The sequence below is a fragment of the Mus caroli genome, chromosome 7 (genome assembly GCF_900094665.2).
Source record: "Mus caroli chromosome 7, CAROLI_EIJ_v1.1, whole genome shotgun sequence".
NCBI classification, from domain to species: Eukaryota; Metazoa; Chordata; class Mammalia; order Rodentia; family Muridae; genus Mus; species Mus caroli.
This window is the reverse complement of record NC_034576.1, coordinates 146,601,754-146,619,890: the sequence shown is the minus strand read 5'-3', so window position 1 is coordinate 146,619,890 and position 18,137 is coordinate 146,601,754. Positions and strand designations below refer to the sequence as shown.

Sequence of the window (18,137 nt, the reverse complement as noted above, 5' to 3'; positions counted from 1 at the left end):
TAGCCCTGGCTGTCCTGGAACTCACTCTGTAGACCAGGCTGGCCTCGAACTCAGAAATCGCCTGCCTCTGCCTCCCAAGTGCTGGGACTAAAGGCGTGCGCCACCACCGCCCGGCTTGTAGGAGGATTGTAGCTGATATTTTTATCTATTTCTGAGATAGAGTCCTGCTGAGTTTCCCTGTCTGGTCCCACCTTCCAAGCTCGTGACATTCTTTCCCATAGTGACTTTCTGAATCTGAGTGTAGAGTAACCCAGCCTCCCATGGAAGAGGTTTCGAGTTTCCCTGGTGTAGTAGAAGAGGGGATGGATATGAGGTAAACAGGGATCTGGGCAGCCAAGTGCCTGTGAGTCTGTCCCCATCGTTTTAGAACGTGATGAGAAGGGTGCATGGGAACACCCATGTGGCTCTCTGGATGGATGAAGACTCCAGGGGAAGGGGCATATGGGAGTCCCATGCTTCCTCTCAGGTTGTTGGTGGTGTTTCTCTTTTGCTGCTCATCAAGATTGGTGGTTCCAGGCCTGGTGTGCCTCTGTCCCCACTCTCGAGCTTGTTCATATGCAGAGCTGTGGGGCCTGTGTCTGCTGCTTAGGAAGGCCCTGTGACACAGTGCCCCAGTGACAGCTGTTTGCAGGCAGACAGGTTCTGATGTTCCTCACCTGTACACCATTGCTGCTTGTCTTAGTTTGCTCTGCATTGCTGTGATAAAGATACTGACCAAACACAACCTAAAGAGAAGCAAAGGGTTCTTTTCACCTTCCAGCTTCTAAGTCCATCACTGAGGGAAGCCAGATCAGGAACTTGCAGGCAAGAACTAAAGCAGAGGCCATGGGGGAAGACTCCTTATAGCTTACTTCTCATGGTTTGCTTGGCTGCTTTCTTATACCACCCAGGCAGAGCCCAGGGGTAGCACTACCCCCCAGTGGGCTCTCCCAGCATTAACCCCGCCCCCCAGTGGGCTGTGTCCTCCCATATCAGTCATCAAGAAAATGCCCTATAGTAGGTCAGTCTGATGGGGGCATTTTCTCAGTTGAGGTTTCCTCTCTGAGATGACTCTAGCTTGTATCAAGTTGCCACAATGCTAACCAGCATAGCCAGCTCCTTCTGGTGACCTTGGGGATTTGTAGACGGGACTCTGGGTGGCATTTACAGAAATCAGCCCTCTATCTGCTGATCTAAGTGAAGGGAAGCTCAACTGCGCTGCCTCTGGGGCCGGCTGCATGGTCCTGTGTGGATTTAGATCCATATTCCTCCCACATACAGAGCCTTGGAGGCAGGCACAGTGAACAGACAGGACAGCAATCTTGATGACTCACAAGGACATCTGTATTCCTGTTTGTCCTGCTGTCGGGTGAGGTGCATGCCTGGACCTTGACATGGCCCTGCTTTTCCTCCCCTCTAGCATTCACAAGCTTCGAGAGAATGTCTTCCAAGAACACCAGACGCTCAAGGAGAAGGAGCTGGAAACGGGACCCAAGGCTTCCCATGGCTATGGCGGGAAGTTTGGTGTGGAGCAGGATAGGATGGACAGAGTAAGTGGCTGTCCGGGCTGGGCTGCTGGCCTGCATGGGTGCATGATGTGGGTGGCAGTCAGACTTTTCCTGAGTCATAGTATAGAGTGGGGTTTGCTGAGGGTGAGGGGCTGCTCTGAGGGGTCCTCTATAGGCTGCCCTCTGGTAAAGCTCTTCTGTGTCTCTAGTAGCTGTTTTACATGGTCAGAGGCCCCAGCCAGTGGCTGGTATGTAGGGAGGGCTCTCTGGGAGAGATTAGCACCATGACCGGCTTTGTGAGTATGACAGAGTCTGGAAGCATCTGTCTCACAGACATCATGGTCACCATGGCCTATGGTTGAGATGGGCAAGTCCACATGGTGAAGTCAGCTCTGAGGGCCCTTTGCTCCCATCACATCTGTGGAGACCACTGACACTTAGCTTACATCCTATTTGCATTTGTGGGCCACTCTGTGGCCAGGTGGGGAGGATGTCCATCCTGTCTCAGCTGTGCCTGAGCCCCTGGGAGTGACATCAATGGTTCTGACTGGCAAGCAGATGCTGTGGGTATTTGTTGCATAAACCATCAGTCTGGTAGTGTTTTGTATCTTCTTGCCCCAAGATGAGGGAGTGGAGCCTGCTCTGGCACTCACTCTAGGCTGGCTGGTTTTTCCAGAGAGAAAGTTGCAGTATGTGGTGAGCCATGTGGGGTGGTTCTGATGAGCAGACATTGATGCTACTGGGTAGACATGGAAGAGAGGCTCAGCTGCTGCCTGTCTGATGGGTGATTCACTCACACATGGATTGTATTCAGCTATGCTAGGCACAGAAGGCCATGGCTGTGTCTCAAGGAGACACCACTGTCCATTAGAGGAGTGGACTCATTAGCCTGCGGGCACCCTGACTATATAGTCTGTGAAGAGACACCATGACCATGGCAACTCTTATGTAGGAAAGCATTTAGTTAGGGCTAGCTTACAGTTTCAGAAGTTTAGTCCATTAATCGTCATGTCAGGGAACATGAGCACACGCAGACAGACATGGTCCTGAAGATTAGCTGAGAGTTTTCCATTTTGATCTGCAGACAGAGAGAGTGATACTGGGCCTGGCTTGAGAATTTGAAACCCTAAAGCCCACCCCCTGTGACACACTTCCTCCAACAAGGCCATACCTAACACCACTCTCTAAGACTGAAATCTCTTTCTGCTCACCTGTCTTGACCTCTGTTTCCTTCGATGACTTCTCATTGCTACCCTGTGCTGCCATTCTGGGGAGACATGCCCTTCTGAGCTTCCCCTAGAACTCACTACCCTCACTTTGTGCCTGACTGGTCTTCTGTGCTGGGTACCCTGTGCTGTACCTGTGTACTGCCACCTTCTGTGGCTGACTCAGGACCAGACTGCTCCTAAAAACTTCAGTTCACCTCAGTTATTGACCAGCTGGCTCTCAAGCAGTGGGTGACATTAGCCAGGGTGCTCCATCTTGTTGACCCCTTAGGCCCTGTACATAGAGGAGAGGTTAGCCCTTGGCTCATGTGAACACCTGAGAATAATCTGTTGTCAAAAACTTGAACACGAATGGTTGAGCTATTCGTAGTTTGTCTTCTCTAGAAACTGAAAAGAGGTGAGTTCCAGAGACTTATTCAGTCAGCCTCATTCAGGGCAGCACATACCTATGAGGTCCAGGACTGGAGCCACTGGGACTTTTAGGGATCAGGCGATTGTGGCCTGCCAAGGAGGCTTCCTGCCTTCTCTGCATGATACAGGTCAAGGCAGATAATAGATATGCTTCTGCCAATAGAAGACCAGAAGCTGTTGAGCGCACATTCCAGCAGAGGTTGGAACCAGGGCCAGCTGTCACTTCAGCCCAGTTTTCTCTTTAATTTCTTTCTGATGGACAATCCTGCCAGGAAATCTCTTTGGCATGGCTGCCCCTTTTTGATTCTTCACTGACAGCTTCTGTGTGGGAGCCTAAAGGCCAAGGACAGGCCACAGTGCCACATGGGGTTTCATAGGCTGTGGCTTGTGGTCTGCCATCAGCTGTTGACCACAGTGAAACCGGGGAAAGAGAGAGTGATTCATCCAAGGTTTTCTCTGTAGACAGTGTTCTGCATATTACACAGACCTCAGTGGCTTTGAAGAAGGGGGTTGAAGTTGGTGATATGCAGAACAGGGCCCCAGGGCAAGGCCAAACTGAGCAGTTGGCCAATCAACCAAGAGAAGTCTATGGTACATAGGGCTGACATTCCCTGTAGGGCACTCAGTTGGGGCTCTGTGTTGCCAGGAAGGCCAATATAGAGAGAGTCTTTAATGTACTGTGTGGAAGCATCCCCTGTAAATAAAAAGCTGATGGTCTAGTAGCTGAGACAGGAAGTAGAAGGTGGGACATCCAGCAGAGAAGAGGTAGGATTCGAGAAGTCAAGAGCTGGAAGATTCACCTCAGAGTCTGAGGAAGATGGCACGTGGCAGAACTTAGACTGGTTTAAATGGGATAATTGAGTTACAAGCTAGTGGGAACAAGCCAAAGCTTAGGGCCTAGGCATTTATTATCAAATAAGCCTCCAAGTCGTTATTCAGGAACTGTAGGTGGGAAAGCCTGTGGTTACAGGCCAAGAAGCCAGGATCAGAGGCACAGGGCCCTCTGCATCCCCACTCTGAGCTGTCCTTGTCTAGGAAGGAGCTACACAGACATCATCCATCATGAGAAAGGCCACAGGACTGCTGTGGTGGGCAGCTGGTGACAGTGCAGATATCAGCACTGGTTATGGAAGGGGCCAGGGGGTCTGTTAGGCTGTGGGTTGATGCCCCTTGCATTGCCTATTGGTAGGTCTATAGCCTTGAATAGAAGGCCCTGCAGCCAGGGGACCTGCAGCCTTCGGTGAGGGCTGATAGGAGGCTCTTGTGCAGGTAACAGCCCTTGGCTCCTGCCAGTGTGGTCTGCATGTCTGGGAGGTGTGGTATGCATGTATGCATTGCCACGGCAGTACCTGTATCTGTTTCAGTACAGTCACAAAGTGTGTTTCCTTTGACTCTTGGGTCATAGCCTTGAAAACACCTGATTTTGAGAGAGTGATTGAGGAAATGGGTCTTCCTGTGTATACTTCAGACTCTGTCCTTTGTTCATGTCTGATCCTATCACGTACCTACCTGTCATCAGGGGTGTTAGTCTAGAGGATCTCTAGGTTTGGGGTGCACAGTGGACCCCTGCATCAGGGCTCAGCCATTTCCAGGCTGTGTCCTGGAAGTCAGGGCCTCCAAGGCCCCTCACTGACAGGGGTGCCTTCCTTTTAGCCTCAAGTAGCTGCAGCAACAGAGCTGGGGGGGGGGGGTAGGGTTGCCGTGCCACACACTGGGTGTGGGTGCATAATGCCGCATCTTTATTCTTTGTCCAGTCAGCCGTGGGCCATGAGTACCAGTCGAAGCTTTCCAAGCACTGCTCACAAGTGGACTCGGTCCGGGGCTTCGGAGGCAAGTTTGGTGTCCAGATGGACAGGGTGGATCAGGTGAGTGATGGCCGGGGCTGCCAGCTCCCTGCCCAGAGCTTCAGGCTGCGCTCGTGGCTGCACTTTTGGGTCAGTGCAGCAGTTCACAGGTATCCTCTGACTTCACGGGACTGTAGTAAGGTTGTCTAGGTAAGAATTTAAATGAGCGTCTCTGATGTTTGCCTCTCTGACCTAAGTGAAGGATGCTGACTATCTAATGGAGACTAGGCAGTGACATGGAGTGATAGGCCTCCATGTGCTTACTGCAGGCCTCCCTGTGTGCTTAGCCTCTGACTCAGATATGGTATACCATCAGGGACCTTTTTCATTGTCTTCCTTGGATAGATGTGATTGATAGGGTGGGTTTACTGAACTTCGGTCTTAAAGTCCAGAGGCTCTATAGTAAGCCTGAGGCTGTTCTAATTCTCCCAGCCTGGGTCTGTCAGTGGAGCAGGGCAGCACACTGCTTTCAGTATGTGTTCTAACTCTAAGACATAGTAGCAGGGTCTGACCATCATGTCCAAAGTGTGAGAGGTGCAGAGCCCCAGCTCCGGGTTGCACAGGAAGCAGAATGGATGATGAAGGCAGACCTGCCATCTTGTTAATGTTCTCAGTAAAGCTTGTTCCGGAAGTCCATGTGGCAGGGGAATTAATTCCAGATCAGCATGCTGTGCCTGGAATAAGTCAGCCAAGCAGGGATCCTGCGGGGGATGGAGGATTCTGTACACACAGACCGGGTCAGTGATGATTGAGTCTGTAGTTTGACTATGAAACCGAAGGTCAAAAAACAACATTGTTTAAGCCTGGCTCACACCTGTTTCCCTAGCACCTGAGAGGCAGAGGCAGGAGGATTACTTGGAGTTCAAAGTCAGTTTGAGCCACAGAGTGAGACCCTGTACATTAACAAACAGAAATCCAAACACTCAAGGATGGGGAGGCGGCTCAGACCCCAGTGTGGAGTGGGGAGGAGACAGGAGGATGGCTAACAGCCTAGCTCTCTGTTCAGTGAGACCATCTCAAAGGCCTAAAGAAACAGTGATAGAGCAGAACTGGGCAGCCTCTGGCATTTATATGTGTGGCACACACACCTAACCACATAACTAAAAGCTTTGTTCTTTGTGTGCCATGAGTTCAGATGGGTTGTCTCCATGGTCCTGTTTAAATGCCTGTCCCTTTTGTTTCTGTCCCACAGTCTGCTGTAGGCTTTGAATACCAGGGGAAGACTGAGAAGCATGCCTCCCAGAAAGGTAGGGGGAGCTGGTGCAGCCTGGTTGGGGGAGGCAGGAAGGCCTCTGCTCTGTGCTTTGACCTCTGGGACCATCTGACTGTGGCAGGGCCTGTGCCCTCACTGGCTGTGGCATACACAGAGCCGGCTGACTCCAGAGGAAGCCGCCTTCTCTTTATCTGAGCAGCTCAGCTCAGTCAGCTCTGTGGCATTGTGGATGAACAGCACATGCAAATGTTCCTGGAAGACAGAAAGTAGAGCTGTGGGCCTGTAGTATCCATTCTGTGCCCTGAAGCGTGGGGAAGAGAGTGCTGATTGAGTTTCATGACGTCACATGACTCTGGAGCTGCTGTTTTTGTTTTTGTTTTTGCTTTTAAACTGCAAAGGCAAATTGTTTCTTTACAGTACCCAGTGGTTTGGTTTGGTTTGGTTCTTTTAAGATGATATCATGCTATCATGCCATTGATCATGAACAATTGAACTGAACAGTTCTCCTGCCTCAGACTCATGAGTGCTGGGATTGTAGGCATATGACACTTCACCTGACTGTCATTTTTGTTTATTTTTGAGACAGGGACTCATTCTGTAGCCTAGGCTGACTTAAGCCTTATTTTGAAGCCCAGGCTGGCTTCCCACTCCTGGCAATCTTCTGCTTTAGTCTCCTGTGTACTGGGACCGCAGCTGGGTGCAGCCATGCCTGGCTGTGGCCAGTGAGATTTTCAAGTGGGCAGACACCTTTATTTCTTTGTACCCCTCCCCACTATTTATTTTATTTAAACATTTTTATTCACTTTGTATGTGCAGAGACCATGGGTAGAGAGAAGTTCACGGAGGTCTTTCCTCTCCTTCTGACACATGGATTCTGGGGATGAGCTCTTCAGGCTTGGTGGCAGGCTCTTTCACCCACGCTGCTGTCTCAGCGGCCCCCCTACTTTGGTTTCTTGAAGCAGGATTGCACACCGTAGACCCAGCTGAGCATTCCCAGTGGGAACTGCTCTGGCCAGTTCATTCTCTCAGTACAAAACAGTCTCCTGCAATGGTGGGGTGTGAGCTGAACTCTGTCTGCACAGTTTGTGGGTTGTGCCCCTCCCCCCTTTCTCCTTGGAGGTTCTTGGCCACCAGCCTGAAGGGAGAAGGGGAGCTGAGGTGGCAAAGAGCAGGGTTCGGCCATGAGGGTGTCTGGGATAACCTCTGTAGACTGCTTCATCGAGACGAGGCTATTGTTTTAGGGATAGGGTATGTAAGAGCATCTTTAGGGTACAGTGGAAAGGCTGGTTGGTCATGGCATCAAGCGAGCAGGAAGGGCCGATTGGTTATAGCACAGCACCTGATTGTCATGCAGTGGGAAGCCGGAGTGGGACTTCTGTGCTGAGTTATGCACCCTTGCACAAAGCTCTGTACAAGGTCACTTTTCAGACATGGCCAGCCAAGGCCAGCCACCTGTGCTCAGGGACACTCTTGGGCAGAGACAGGCAGAGATAAGGGAGCCCCAGTGAGAAAGGGAGTCCCCCATTTTATGCTCAAAAAACCACCCAGTCATGGAGGACTGCTACCTTAATAACAAGGTTCCCCAACAGAAGTGTCCAATGTCATCCTAAAGAATGCAACCCTTGTGTTCCAAATGAACACAGTATGTCTCTTGGGAGTCTTAACTCATGCTGACTGCTGTCTTGTCTCTTTAGACTACTCTAGTGGCTTCGGTGGCAAATATGGTGTGCAAGCTGACCGTGTAGACAAGAGTGCCGTGGGCTTTGACTACCAGGGCAAGACGGAGAAGCATGAGTCACAGAAAGGTTCGGCGGGCCTTGGGCTCCTTGTAGATGAGCTCTTTTTTTGTTTGTCTGTTTTTTGTTCCTGTGTTCCTTCTAATCTTTTCATACCTTAACTTTTCTTAGACTTACTTATTTTTATTTGATGTGTATGGGTGTGTGGGGGTGCTTTGTGTACATGTATGTATGCGCTTTGTGTGGAAGCCAGAAGAGAAGCTACATTTATAGGTGGTTATGAATGGCTGTGTGGTGTTAGGAGCCTAAAAAGGTCCCCTTAACCACTGAACTCTAGTGCATCAGTTTTCAACCTGTGGGTTGTGACCCCTTTGGGGTGGAATGACTTTTTCATGGGGGTCTCAGCAGGTATTCTGCATATCAGGTATGTACATTACAATTCTAAACAGTAGCAACAGTAGTTATGAAGTAGCAACAAAAATAACTTTATAGTTGAGATCACCACAGCATGAGGAACTGTATTAAAAAGGTCGCGGCCTTAGGAAGGCCAAGAGCCACTGTTCTTGTGCCTGTGTTTTGAGACGGGGTCTCATTTTGTAGTCCAGGAGCTCACCATACTTCATACTTGACCCCATCTTCCTGCCCAGCCCAGGGGTGTGTGTGTGTGTGTGTGTTGGGGACATGCATGCCATGTGTAAATGCCAGAGGACAACTTCGTGGAGTCACATCTTCTACCTGTTGTGGGTTTTAGGGATTGATTGGATATCGGCAGGTGTGTAGCAAACACCTTTTTGTGTTTTGTTGTTTGAGACAGGATCTCTATTGTGTAGCTCTGGCTGTCCTGGAACTTGCTATGTAGACTTGGCTGGTCTGGAACTCATGGAGATTCTCCTGCCTCTGCCTTACAAGTGCTTTACCTTGAACTTATACATGCTGAGCCATCTTGAAGTCTCCATGCCCCCTCCCTCCCAATCCCTTCTTTTCTTTTCTTTTTTTTTTTTTTTTTTTTTTTTGTTTTTTCGAGACAGAGTTTCTCTGTGTAGCCCTGGCTGTCCTGGAACTCACTTTGTAGACCAGGCTGGCCTCGAACTCAGAAATCCGCCTGCCTCTGCCTCCCAAGTACTGGGATTAAAGGCGTGCGCTGCCACGCCCGGCTCTCTTTTCTTATTTTTAAAGACTGGGTTTCACTGGGTAGTCTGATTGACTTGGGGGCAGGGACTGGGAGTGTATGTAGCTCAGTGGCAGAGCACAGGATCTGGATTTGAGCACCACATACTCAAAAGGCCCTGCTAGGCCATCCTGGCTTTCTCCTTCCCTGCTGTATAAAGAGCAGGCACATGTTTGTTTACAGATACAGCTGCACATTGGTCTTCCTGGTGCTGTTTGTTTTTTGTGCCCACATGAGTTAGTTCTGTTTAGTGTTTACCAGTATTTGACAATCAAGAGCTTGCATGAAAAAGAAGCCCTTAGATTCCGCACCCCCCACCCCTCTTTTAGATTTACTTATTTATATAAATATGATGCTCTGTCTACACAACACCTGAATGCCAGAAGAGGGCATCAGATCCCATTGCAGATGGTTGTGAGCCACCATGTGGGTGTTGGGGACTGAACTCTGGTCCTCTGCAAGAGCATCAATGCTCTTACTGCCGAGCCAGTTCTGGCCCTTTCTGTTAACTTCCAAGCTGTCTCTCTCTGGCCCTTTTCTGTTTTTCTTTTTGTTTGTTTCTATGTTTCATTATGTTTTTGTTTGTTTTTTTCAGCCAAGGTCTTACTTTATAGCTTTGAACTCAGTGTGTATTGGCTTTGTTGGCTTCAGATCCTCAGCAATTCTCCTGCTTTGGCCTCCTGAGTGCTGGGAGATAGGCATGAGCCACCGTACTTGGACTCTCTCTTCCCACGTGTCAGTCCCAGGGATTGTGCTCAGGTCATCTGGCTTAGGGACAATTGCCTTTGCCTGCTGAGCTATCTTGACAGCTCACAACTTACATTCTTAAAGACCATATAACATGTCATTTTGACCTGTTGCTGGCTTACCTTTTTATGTTTATTTTGTGCATATGTATGTCTGTGCACATGTGTGATAGTCAGAGAACTGCTTACAGGAATTGGTTTTCTCCTTATACCATGTACCATGTGGGTCCCAGGGATTGAACTCTGACCTTCAAATTTTGTGGCAATCCCTCCCCGTCCTCCCCCACCCCCCACCCCCCAACCTTCTAACCCACCCGTTGCTAGTTTTTCCTACAGTGCTGTTGTTGTTTCAGATTACTCCAAAGGTTTTGGTGGCAAATATGGGATTGACAAGGACAAGGTGGATAAAAGCGCTGTGGGCTTTGAGTATCAAGGCAAGACAGAGAAGCACGAATCCCAGAAAGGTACCAGCTGCTTCCTTCCTCTAGCCAGCCCCTCCCAGGATCACAGGCGTGACCACAGGAGAAGAGAAAAACTGGCTGTCACCTACAGTGGTTGAAATGGTCAGCCTAAGGCGGCCGGTCCCAGCCCATGGGAACTCACAGAGTGGCCTCAGCTTTGACCCCAAGCCCCAGTGTTGCTTGTAGCAGTGTCCTGTCACGCACGTCTGCCTGTGTGTGATGAGACCTCCATGCCTCGAGGACCGCATGCATTGGCCTTGCCTGTTGAACCGCACTCCTAAGATGCGATTATCTCGAGGAGGGCCTCTCATGGGTGTCAGCCAGGGTCCAGTGAAGTGTGTCTTCTTGCATCTGAAACCCACCTCTTCTTTGTCCTGGGCTGTGCAGTAATACCGGGGTATGGCTTTCTGTTGTGCATGCAGACTATGTAAAAGGCTTTGGAGGAAAGTTTGGTGTGCAGACAGACAGACAGGACAAGTGTGCCCTTGGCTGGGACCATCAGGAGAAGCTGCAGCTGCATGAATCCCAAAAAGGTACCTCCTCTAGCCCCACTCCCTGCTTTCCTCAGGGCCCTCTGGGACGCTCGTGTCGTTCCTTGGTGGGTCAAGCGCTTCATGTCAGCCGTGTTTCTGTCTGAGTTTTGTTCTCACGATGTGAAGTTGTCCATGTCTCCACTAGTTCCAGAAGTCCCCATAGGCAGCAGGGGGATAGGGTGATCCGTCCTATCTCACCCCGTGCCAAGGCTGCAGCCCCTGGGAGTCTGGTTACTGCGGCACCCTTGGGGGGGCCTTTGTTCTCCAGGTTCCTGGGTTCTCCTTTATAAGGTGGGCTCTGATATGTGGGAGGCACACTTCTTTCTGCAGTTCTGGAGATGGAACCCCAGGAACTGGTCTGTGCTGGGCAGGGTCTGTCTGTATCTGAGTCTCCCTCAAATCCTTGCACACTTCCTTTCTAATTAGAAATTTTTCTTGTCACAGTGGGAACTCTGCCCCAGGGAAAGCTGGTTTGAGGAGGGTAAAACCCTGTAGCTGTATCCAGCTGTCCCTTCAGGCAAACCTTGAAGCCTGGGGTAGCTTTAACTAAACTTTACCATCCAGTTCCGATCCTGCTTCTGCGTCTCAGCTGAAGTCTACTGACCTTTAAGTTTGTTCCTTTACACTTTGGTCAGTGTTAGATCATCAGGCCTAGATACAGAGGTCTGAACATGACGTACTGGACCAGTGCGCGTGCTCCCATGATTCTAACCTAGCTGTCTCCTCTCTCGGTCATGCTCCTCACTGTCTCCCGTGGATCTCCAGACTATAAGACTGGTTTCGGAGGCAAATTTGGTGTTCAGTCCGAGAGGCAGGACTCCTCCGCTGTGGGGTTTGATTACAAGGAGAGATTGGCCAAGCACGAGTCCCAGCAAGGCACAGTCCCCCCCCTGCCCCCTCCCACCAGCCCTTGCAGTGCAGCTGACTTGGAGCATAGACTTCAGGGTTTACCGCAGTGCCTGTGACAGTTCCCTGTGCCGCCAGCTGCCAGCGATGGCTTCCACTCAAGTGTCATGCTAGAGCAACATCCTGGAGCTCGGTCCTTTTCCTCCCCCACCCACCCCTGTTCTTTTTTCCCTCCAACCTTCTGGGTTGAGGTTAGGAGGCACTCTGCAGGCCAGGTTGGTGTAGTATCTGCAGGGAACACCTCTGGCCTCATCGCTGCAGACCCCTAGCGCTGACTCTCTGACCCACAGGGAGTTGGGTTTACTCCTCTCAGACCTGATGTTAACCACACACTGGGGTGGTGGAGAATGAAAGGCGTGTTTCATGTGCTCCCTGTGTCTTTGTTTACAGTGGTGTGGATTTTTGTTGCTGTTTTTTGTTTTTATTTCTTTTGGCCAGGTGTACAAGGTTTTATGTGTGTGTTTGTTTTTTGGCCACACAGACTTGTGTGTAGTATCTGTCTCCACCCAGAGCCTCACCCTAGTGCACACTGTGTGTGGCTGACACTGGCAGGTGAAGGCATGCCCTGGGGATCTCAGAAGATATTGCAGTTTTTCTCTTTGAGAGGTCAGACCTGGTTCCCAGAGCCAACCTGGTTCCTAGAAGCTGAGCGCCCAGGCAGAGGCCTGTGACTCCCTGGATCAGGGTGGACTGTGGGCTCCCAGATGCTGTCAGGCCCAGAGTGAATGTACTTAGTGCTGGCCCAGCAGATTGTGTGGAGGTGGCCATTGGTTCCTGTGATGTCAAGGCTGCATGACTGTCACTTTCATGTGTTTGTGTGTGGCAGCAACAGACATACTTGTCTGGTGGCATTTCCACACAGAGTTTTTTTTTTTGTTTTGTTTTGTTTTTTGTTTTTGTTTTTTCTTTTAAAAAGCAAGAGAACAAACCACGATGGGGCCTCTAATTAGTGCCCAGTAGAGCAGGCGCCCAGGAAGCAGATGAGAATAAGGCCCTGGCTGGTGCGAAGACTGTGCTATAGAAGTGTGCACTGCAAAGGCCTGTCCTGTGTCCTCCCTCCTTGGCTTCCTTCCCGCTGGCCTGCCTCCCATCCCCTCCCTGTCCCCATTCCTGGAAGCATGCCCACACCTCTCCTACTCCCTGCCTGCACTGGGCACTGTGGTTAGACAGCTGGCTCTGCCAGGAGAGCCTGTCCTCGGGCAGCTTTCACGTCCCTCTGCTCTGGTCTGTGTCCCCGGGCTGTTTGTGGATCCATGCGCATGTGCCTGCCACTGCTCGCCCATCCTCAGCCTCACGTAAGTCTCGCCTTTACCACCTTTTAGACTATGCCAAAGGATTCGGCGGGAAGTATGGGGTGCAGAAGGATCGGATGGACAAGGTAAGGCTGGTGAGCCATGGTGGGGATGTCTTCTGAGGGCCGTTGGCTCACTACATGGAGGTCTGTCCAGTGACATTAGGTATATATCGTTCCACGGCTCTGGAGTGGCGACCTGGGAACCCTGCATATCTCATGTGGCACACTGTGGGTTCATTCTGTTTTACATATGGGGCTGAGGCCAAGCAAGCTGAGTACTTGGTCACAGCGCAGCAGTTAGCAGGAGGGATCTTGTATGAAACCCAGGCACTTGATACAAGAGTCTTGGGACCTATTTGACCTTTTTTTTTTCTGACGATTTATTTATTATGTATACAATGTTCTGCTTGCATGTGAAGAGGGCACCAGATCCCATTATAGATGGTTATGAACCACCATATGGTGCTGGGAATTGAACTCAGGACCTCTGGAAGAGCAACCAGTGAGTGCTCTTAACCTCTGAGCCATCTCTCCAGCCTGACTATTTGAACTTTTTTTTTTTTTTGGTTTTTCAAGTCAGGGTTTCTCTGTATAGCCCTGGCTGTCCTGGAACTCACTTTGTAGACCAGGCTGGCCTCAAACTCAGAAATCTGCCTGCCTCTGCCTCACAAATGCTGGGATTAAAGGCATGCGCCTCCACCGCCTGGCTTGAACTTTTAATTATTAGCAGAAAGCCAGGCAAAAACCAGTTATCAGAATTGCTTAGTGGCCACATTTAGTCACTGTCTGTTACCACAGACGGGGGAACTGGACTACTAGTCTTGTTGCAGTGGGCCAGCACCTGGGACATCCTGGGCCTTAGCCTGCCCTTTTTCACTTTTTCCTTCAGATAGGGTCCTGCTGTGCCACCCAGGCTGACCTGGGACTTGAGGTGCTTCTGCCTCGGCCTCCGGCGTCTGGCATTGGTGGCCAGTGCCATCCTGTCCAGCTTTGTCTTTTAGTCATGAAAGCATGTTCCTGTGGTAACAGATTGCTCCTTCTCTCCAGACCCCCTCATCAGCCTGCTGTTGGCTTTTAATCAGTTCTGGGACCCTGTAAGGTCAGCTGTGAGCTGGTGAAAGTTGTTTTTCTAGTATGTCAGCCAGTGGTGGGGAAAGCTATTGCTAGACAGCTCTGTGGGTTCTCCAGTGGTCTGGCAGGGGCTGCTTTCCTCTGCCTGAGGTGAGCTGCATACTCTCAACTGCACAGATGCCAATGTTCCTTCCTGCCCTTGGCTGTGGTCACACATGGCATGCCTGGGTCATCCCCTGAGTTGTTCTTCCTTTAGACTCAGCTCACTGTGGTTGGCTTCACCCTGGGCATCTCCCATGTCACCAGGGTATCTCACAGGAGGCCCCGAGAGCAAAGCTGGTGGCTTGTGCTAACTGGCCCCGAGGAAGCCAGATGAACTGAGTTTAAGAATGATTATATGTAGCCAGGTGGTGTGCACATCTTGAATCCCAGTACTCAGGTTGCAGAGGCAGGCAGATCCCTGAGTTCAAGGCCAGTCTGGTCTACAGAGAGTTTCAGGATAGCCAGGCCTTTACAGAGAAACCCTGTCTCCAAAACAAAAACAAACTCCTTGTGTGTATGCATGTATATATGTAGGTGTGTATGTATGTGTGTGCACATGTATGTGCCACCAAGTATACTTGGTAGTCAAAGGACAGCTTGTGTGAGTTGGTTTCTACCATGTGGGTCCCAGGGATTGAACTCGGGTCACTGGGCTTGGAGGCAAGTGCCTCTACCCAGTGAACCCTCTCACTGGTCCCTGGACTGAGGTTTGAGGGCAGATGGTTAGTGACAAAGCAGAGGATGGGACAGGAGCCTGCTTTGGGAACAAGGTCATTGCAGATATGGAAGAGTGAGGGTGGTGATTCTATTTCCTGCTGTGGGGGAAGCCCTGGGAAGCCTATGGAACATTCAGCCTTTACTGAAGGAGCCTGAGTCTGGGCACAGCTGCACACCTGTAACCCAGCACTTGACAGAGCAGAGGGAGGGCTTGGTGTGATTCCAGCCAGTGGTGAAGGCTTGCAGAGTTGGGGCACTTGGGTAGAGAAGATGAGAGTGATAAGGCCTTAGGCAGCCAGGATGCTGCAAGGCTGCCTCAGTGGCAGGGGAGGGCCATGCAGCGTGCTGAGTGGCACCCCTCAGGGTTTTACCTCTGCCAGAAGAAAAGGGGTGGTGAGAGCAGCCTCCTTGGCTGGGTGAGGTGGCAGGAGACCAGGTGTGTGGTGGCTGAGAGCCCTGCTGCAGAAGACATAAGGAGCTAAGTGTGTTAGTCAGAGGCTGGCATTGAGGAAGTTGTGGTGTCTGTGGTTAGCAGTGATGGTAAAGATGGCGACCGCTGACCTTGTGCACTCGTAGTCAGGAAATGATGTGGTTAGCATTGTCTCAGCTCCCCACCTCCTGCCAGCCAGGCATGGCCATTCTCTCCCTGTCTACTGTCCTATGGAGATGCCCAGGGAACTGTGGGCAGGATCAGGATCCAGCTATGCCACGATGCTGTTCTAAGAGCAGTGTTCATCAGGATAGTGACTAGGATAAGGTGGTAACCTCGATACCAGCCTGTCCTCTCCTGGACAGGAAAAGTGTTCCTCTGTGGTGCCTTGGGCAGCTGCAAGTTGTCCATGGACAAGAGTGGTCACCCTTGGGCTCCAGAGCCAGGCTCTGTGGAGAAGGGGCCAAAGTGAGGGCTGACTTGGCAGGATGGATCAAGGGCTGAGGACGGGGGGAGAGAGGGAACCTCAGGAAAGTGGAATTGGGATCAAGAAGCTGGACTGGGGCTGGGCGAGCCTCAGAGGTGAGGCTGGCTTAGGGTTGGGAAGGCCCTAGGTGTTACCCCAGCACACTTTAGAAAAAAGGGGTGTTGTGATCTGGAAGGCAGGAGTGAGAGAAGGGAGCAGAGGGTGTGGAGATGTATCAGGGCTGCTCCAGGCAATTGCAGATCAGACAGGAGCCTCCTAAACAGCTAGGTGAGGGTTGTTCTGGAAGAGCAGGCTAGGGTCAGGTTTAGGGGCGGGGTGTCTGGGAAGAAGAAAAGGGGTGGTGAGAGCAGCTAAGGTGGGCCCAGCTCTGAGGGCCCTAGGCTGAAAGTGGCTTATGGGAGATCAGGCAGGGTAGCAGTTCATCTCCCATGGTCTCAGCTTCCCTATGGAAGGGAGATGGACAGGGGCTTGTGGGGCGGGTCATGCAGAGTGTAGCCCATTGGAATCAACATAGTTGAAGGACAGGACACTACTTTCACTGGGGAAAGGCCCCTGGACCACCTTCAGCCTCCCTTCGTGTGGTATGTGTTGGGACTAGTGAATGCCCTGAACCCTGAGGTTCCTTTTAGAAGCCACACGGCTAGGGCTGTTGTTGGTGTCAGAGACCTGTCGGCCCGTACTTAGGTCGGCCACTGACTTACTCTGTCCCTACCAGAGTAATTCTGGAGCCTGTAAGCATGGTTGAGGTGTGGGAAGCTGAGAGAGCCTACAGAAGAGCAAGGAGGGGGGCCTGGTAAGGTGACCCTGTGCCCCACAGAGCCTCATGGTCTAAGTTCAGGAGCGTGCACCTGCAGGATCATCAGTGTGTCTGTGGAAGGGGAGCCGAGCCCCAGTGACTGTGGAGTGCAGGATGGGGCAAGAGCTCTCTGTTGTGGGGATGTTTTGAAAGCTGGGGAAGGCCCATATTCTCTAGGTTACAGCTGCCCTGGCTGTGAAGGAGCGGGGATAGTACTCCCTGATTCCTCTCTGTCTCCATAGAATGCATCCACCTTTGAAGAAGTGGTCCAGGTGCCGTCTGCCTATCAGAAGACTGTCCCCATTGAGGCCGGTGAGTCCTGGCAGTCTGAAAGCACTGTGGCTATGTGGGGTACAGTGTTGGTGCCCCGTGGTCCCCCAGGCATGACCTGTGGGGTATTGGTGAGAGGTGCTGGAGACCAGGTTCTGAGAGCAGCCTACCTGTATCCCCTGAGCCTACTCCTCTCACCCACAGCTTTGACCGGTGGCTCAGAAACATGTCCTTTCAGGTGTCTACTGGGTTTGTGAGGAGTGAGAATCATCTAGAGAGTGCATTTGTATGTAGGCTAGAAATTTCAAAGCACACCAGGAGGTGGTGACCATTGGCCACTGAAGACACAGGATCAGTTCTTGGGTCCATTATGAAAGCCATCAGCACCTTTTGCAAAGGCCTCTGGAGGCACCACTTGTTTTATTGATATCTTCTGTGTCTCACATTTACAAGGGTCCAGGTATGGTGGGATACGACGTCATCTCAGTGTTTGGGAGACTGAGGCAGGAGGATTGCCACAAGTTCAAGATCAGCCTGGGTTACATACTGAGGCTTGGACCAGCTTGAACTATAGAGTGAGACCCTGTCTCAGAAAGAGGAAAGAAAGAGTAAACAGGATGCTTTTAAAGCAGTGAGACTGAGGTGCTTGCACGGAAAATGCAATTTGCAATTAGTCTGTGTCAGGTCGCTGAGCAGGGTGGCATTGTGAGGACCACGGGCTTCTCCTGCATGCTCAGGGCTTACTAGGGAACAGGAATGACTGTGCTAGGCAGGGCAGAGGATGCTCTCAGGGAAGCTATGTGAGCTTGAGGCCCAGTGGGTTGTGGTTCCACCGGGCTGGGTATTCCCCTGGGCTGTGGTCTCTGAACACTTCCAGAGGCTTGCTCACCCAGCAGCCTGCTACCTGTACCTTGTCTGGTTTCAAATACTAGATGTAGCTGCTCTTTGATACTTTGTGGGTTCTTTTTTTCCACCCTTTATTACACCCCTACCCCACCCCACGCCATTCCCACCCCCTAAAACCTCCCCTCCCCTTTCACCTCAATCACTAGATAGGAGATAAAGGATGAACGAGGGAGAGAGATCTAAGAACTTATTTCCTCTTGTTTTTTCTTTGAGCATGATCACTAGCAAACTGCNCCCCCCCCCCACCCATGGCCCACCCCACCTGTTGGCAGTCTATCATTTTTATACCCTCTGAAAAATTCCCAGAATTCCACATATCACGCAATCACAGAGACTATCTGCAGCTGGCAAAACCACGCCTCTGCTAAAGCACGAGGCAAATCGTAGTCAGCT

The 18,137-nt window shown here is 51.1% G+C and overlaps 1 protein-coding gene across 3 annotated transcripts in view; it reads left to right on the top strand.

Annotated features, from left to right (window-relative positions):
* Positions 1–18,137, top strand: part of Cttn (cortactin) — a 33,267-nt gene that overhangs the window by 7,701 nt on the left and 7,429 nt on the right. The window contains exons 5-13 of one of the 3 annotated variants that reach the window (XM_021166829.1): positions 1,400–1,529; positions 4,879–4,989; positions 6,161–6,215; positions 7,876–7,986; positions 10,185–10,295; positions 10,715–10,825; positions 11,591–11,701; positions 13,054–13,109; positions 16,811–16,880. In XM_021166829.1, coding sequence (XP_021022488.1) covers positions 1,400–1,529; positions 4,879–4,989; positions 6,161–6,215; positions 7,876–7,986; positions 10,185–10,295; positions 10,715–10,825; positions 11,591–11,701; positions 13,054–13,109; positions 16,811–16,880 — 866 coding nt within the window. The remainder of the gene's footprint in view (positions 1–1,399; positions 1,530–4,878; positions 4,990–6,160; positions 6,216–7,875; positions 7,987–10,184; positions 10,296–10,714; positions 10,826–11,590; positions 11,702–13,053; positions 13,110–16,810; positions 16,881–18,137) is intronic. The other 2 variants (XM_021166830.1, XM_029479594.1) reach the window with 2 other exon arrangements.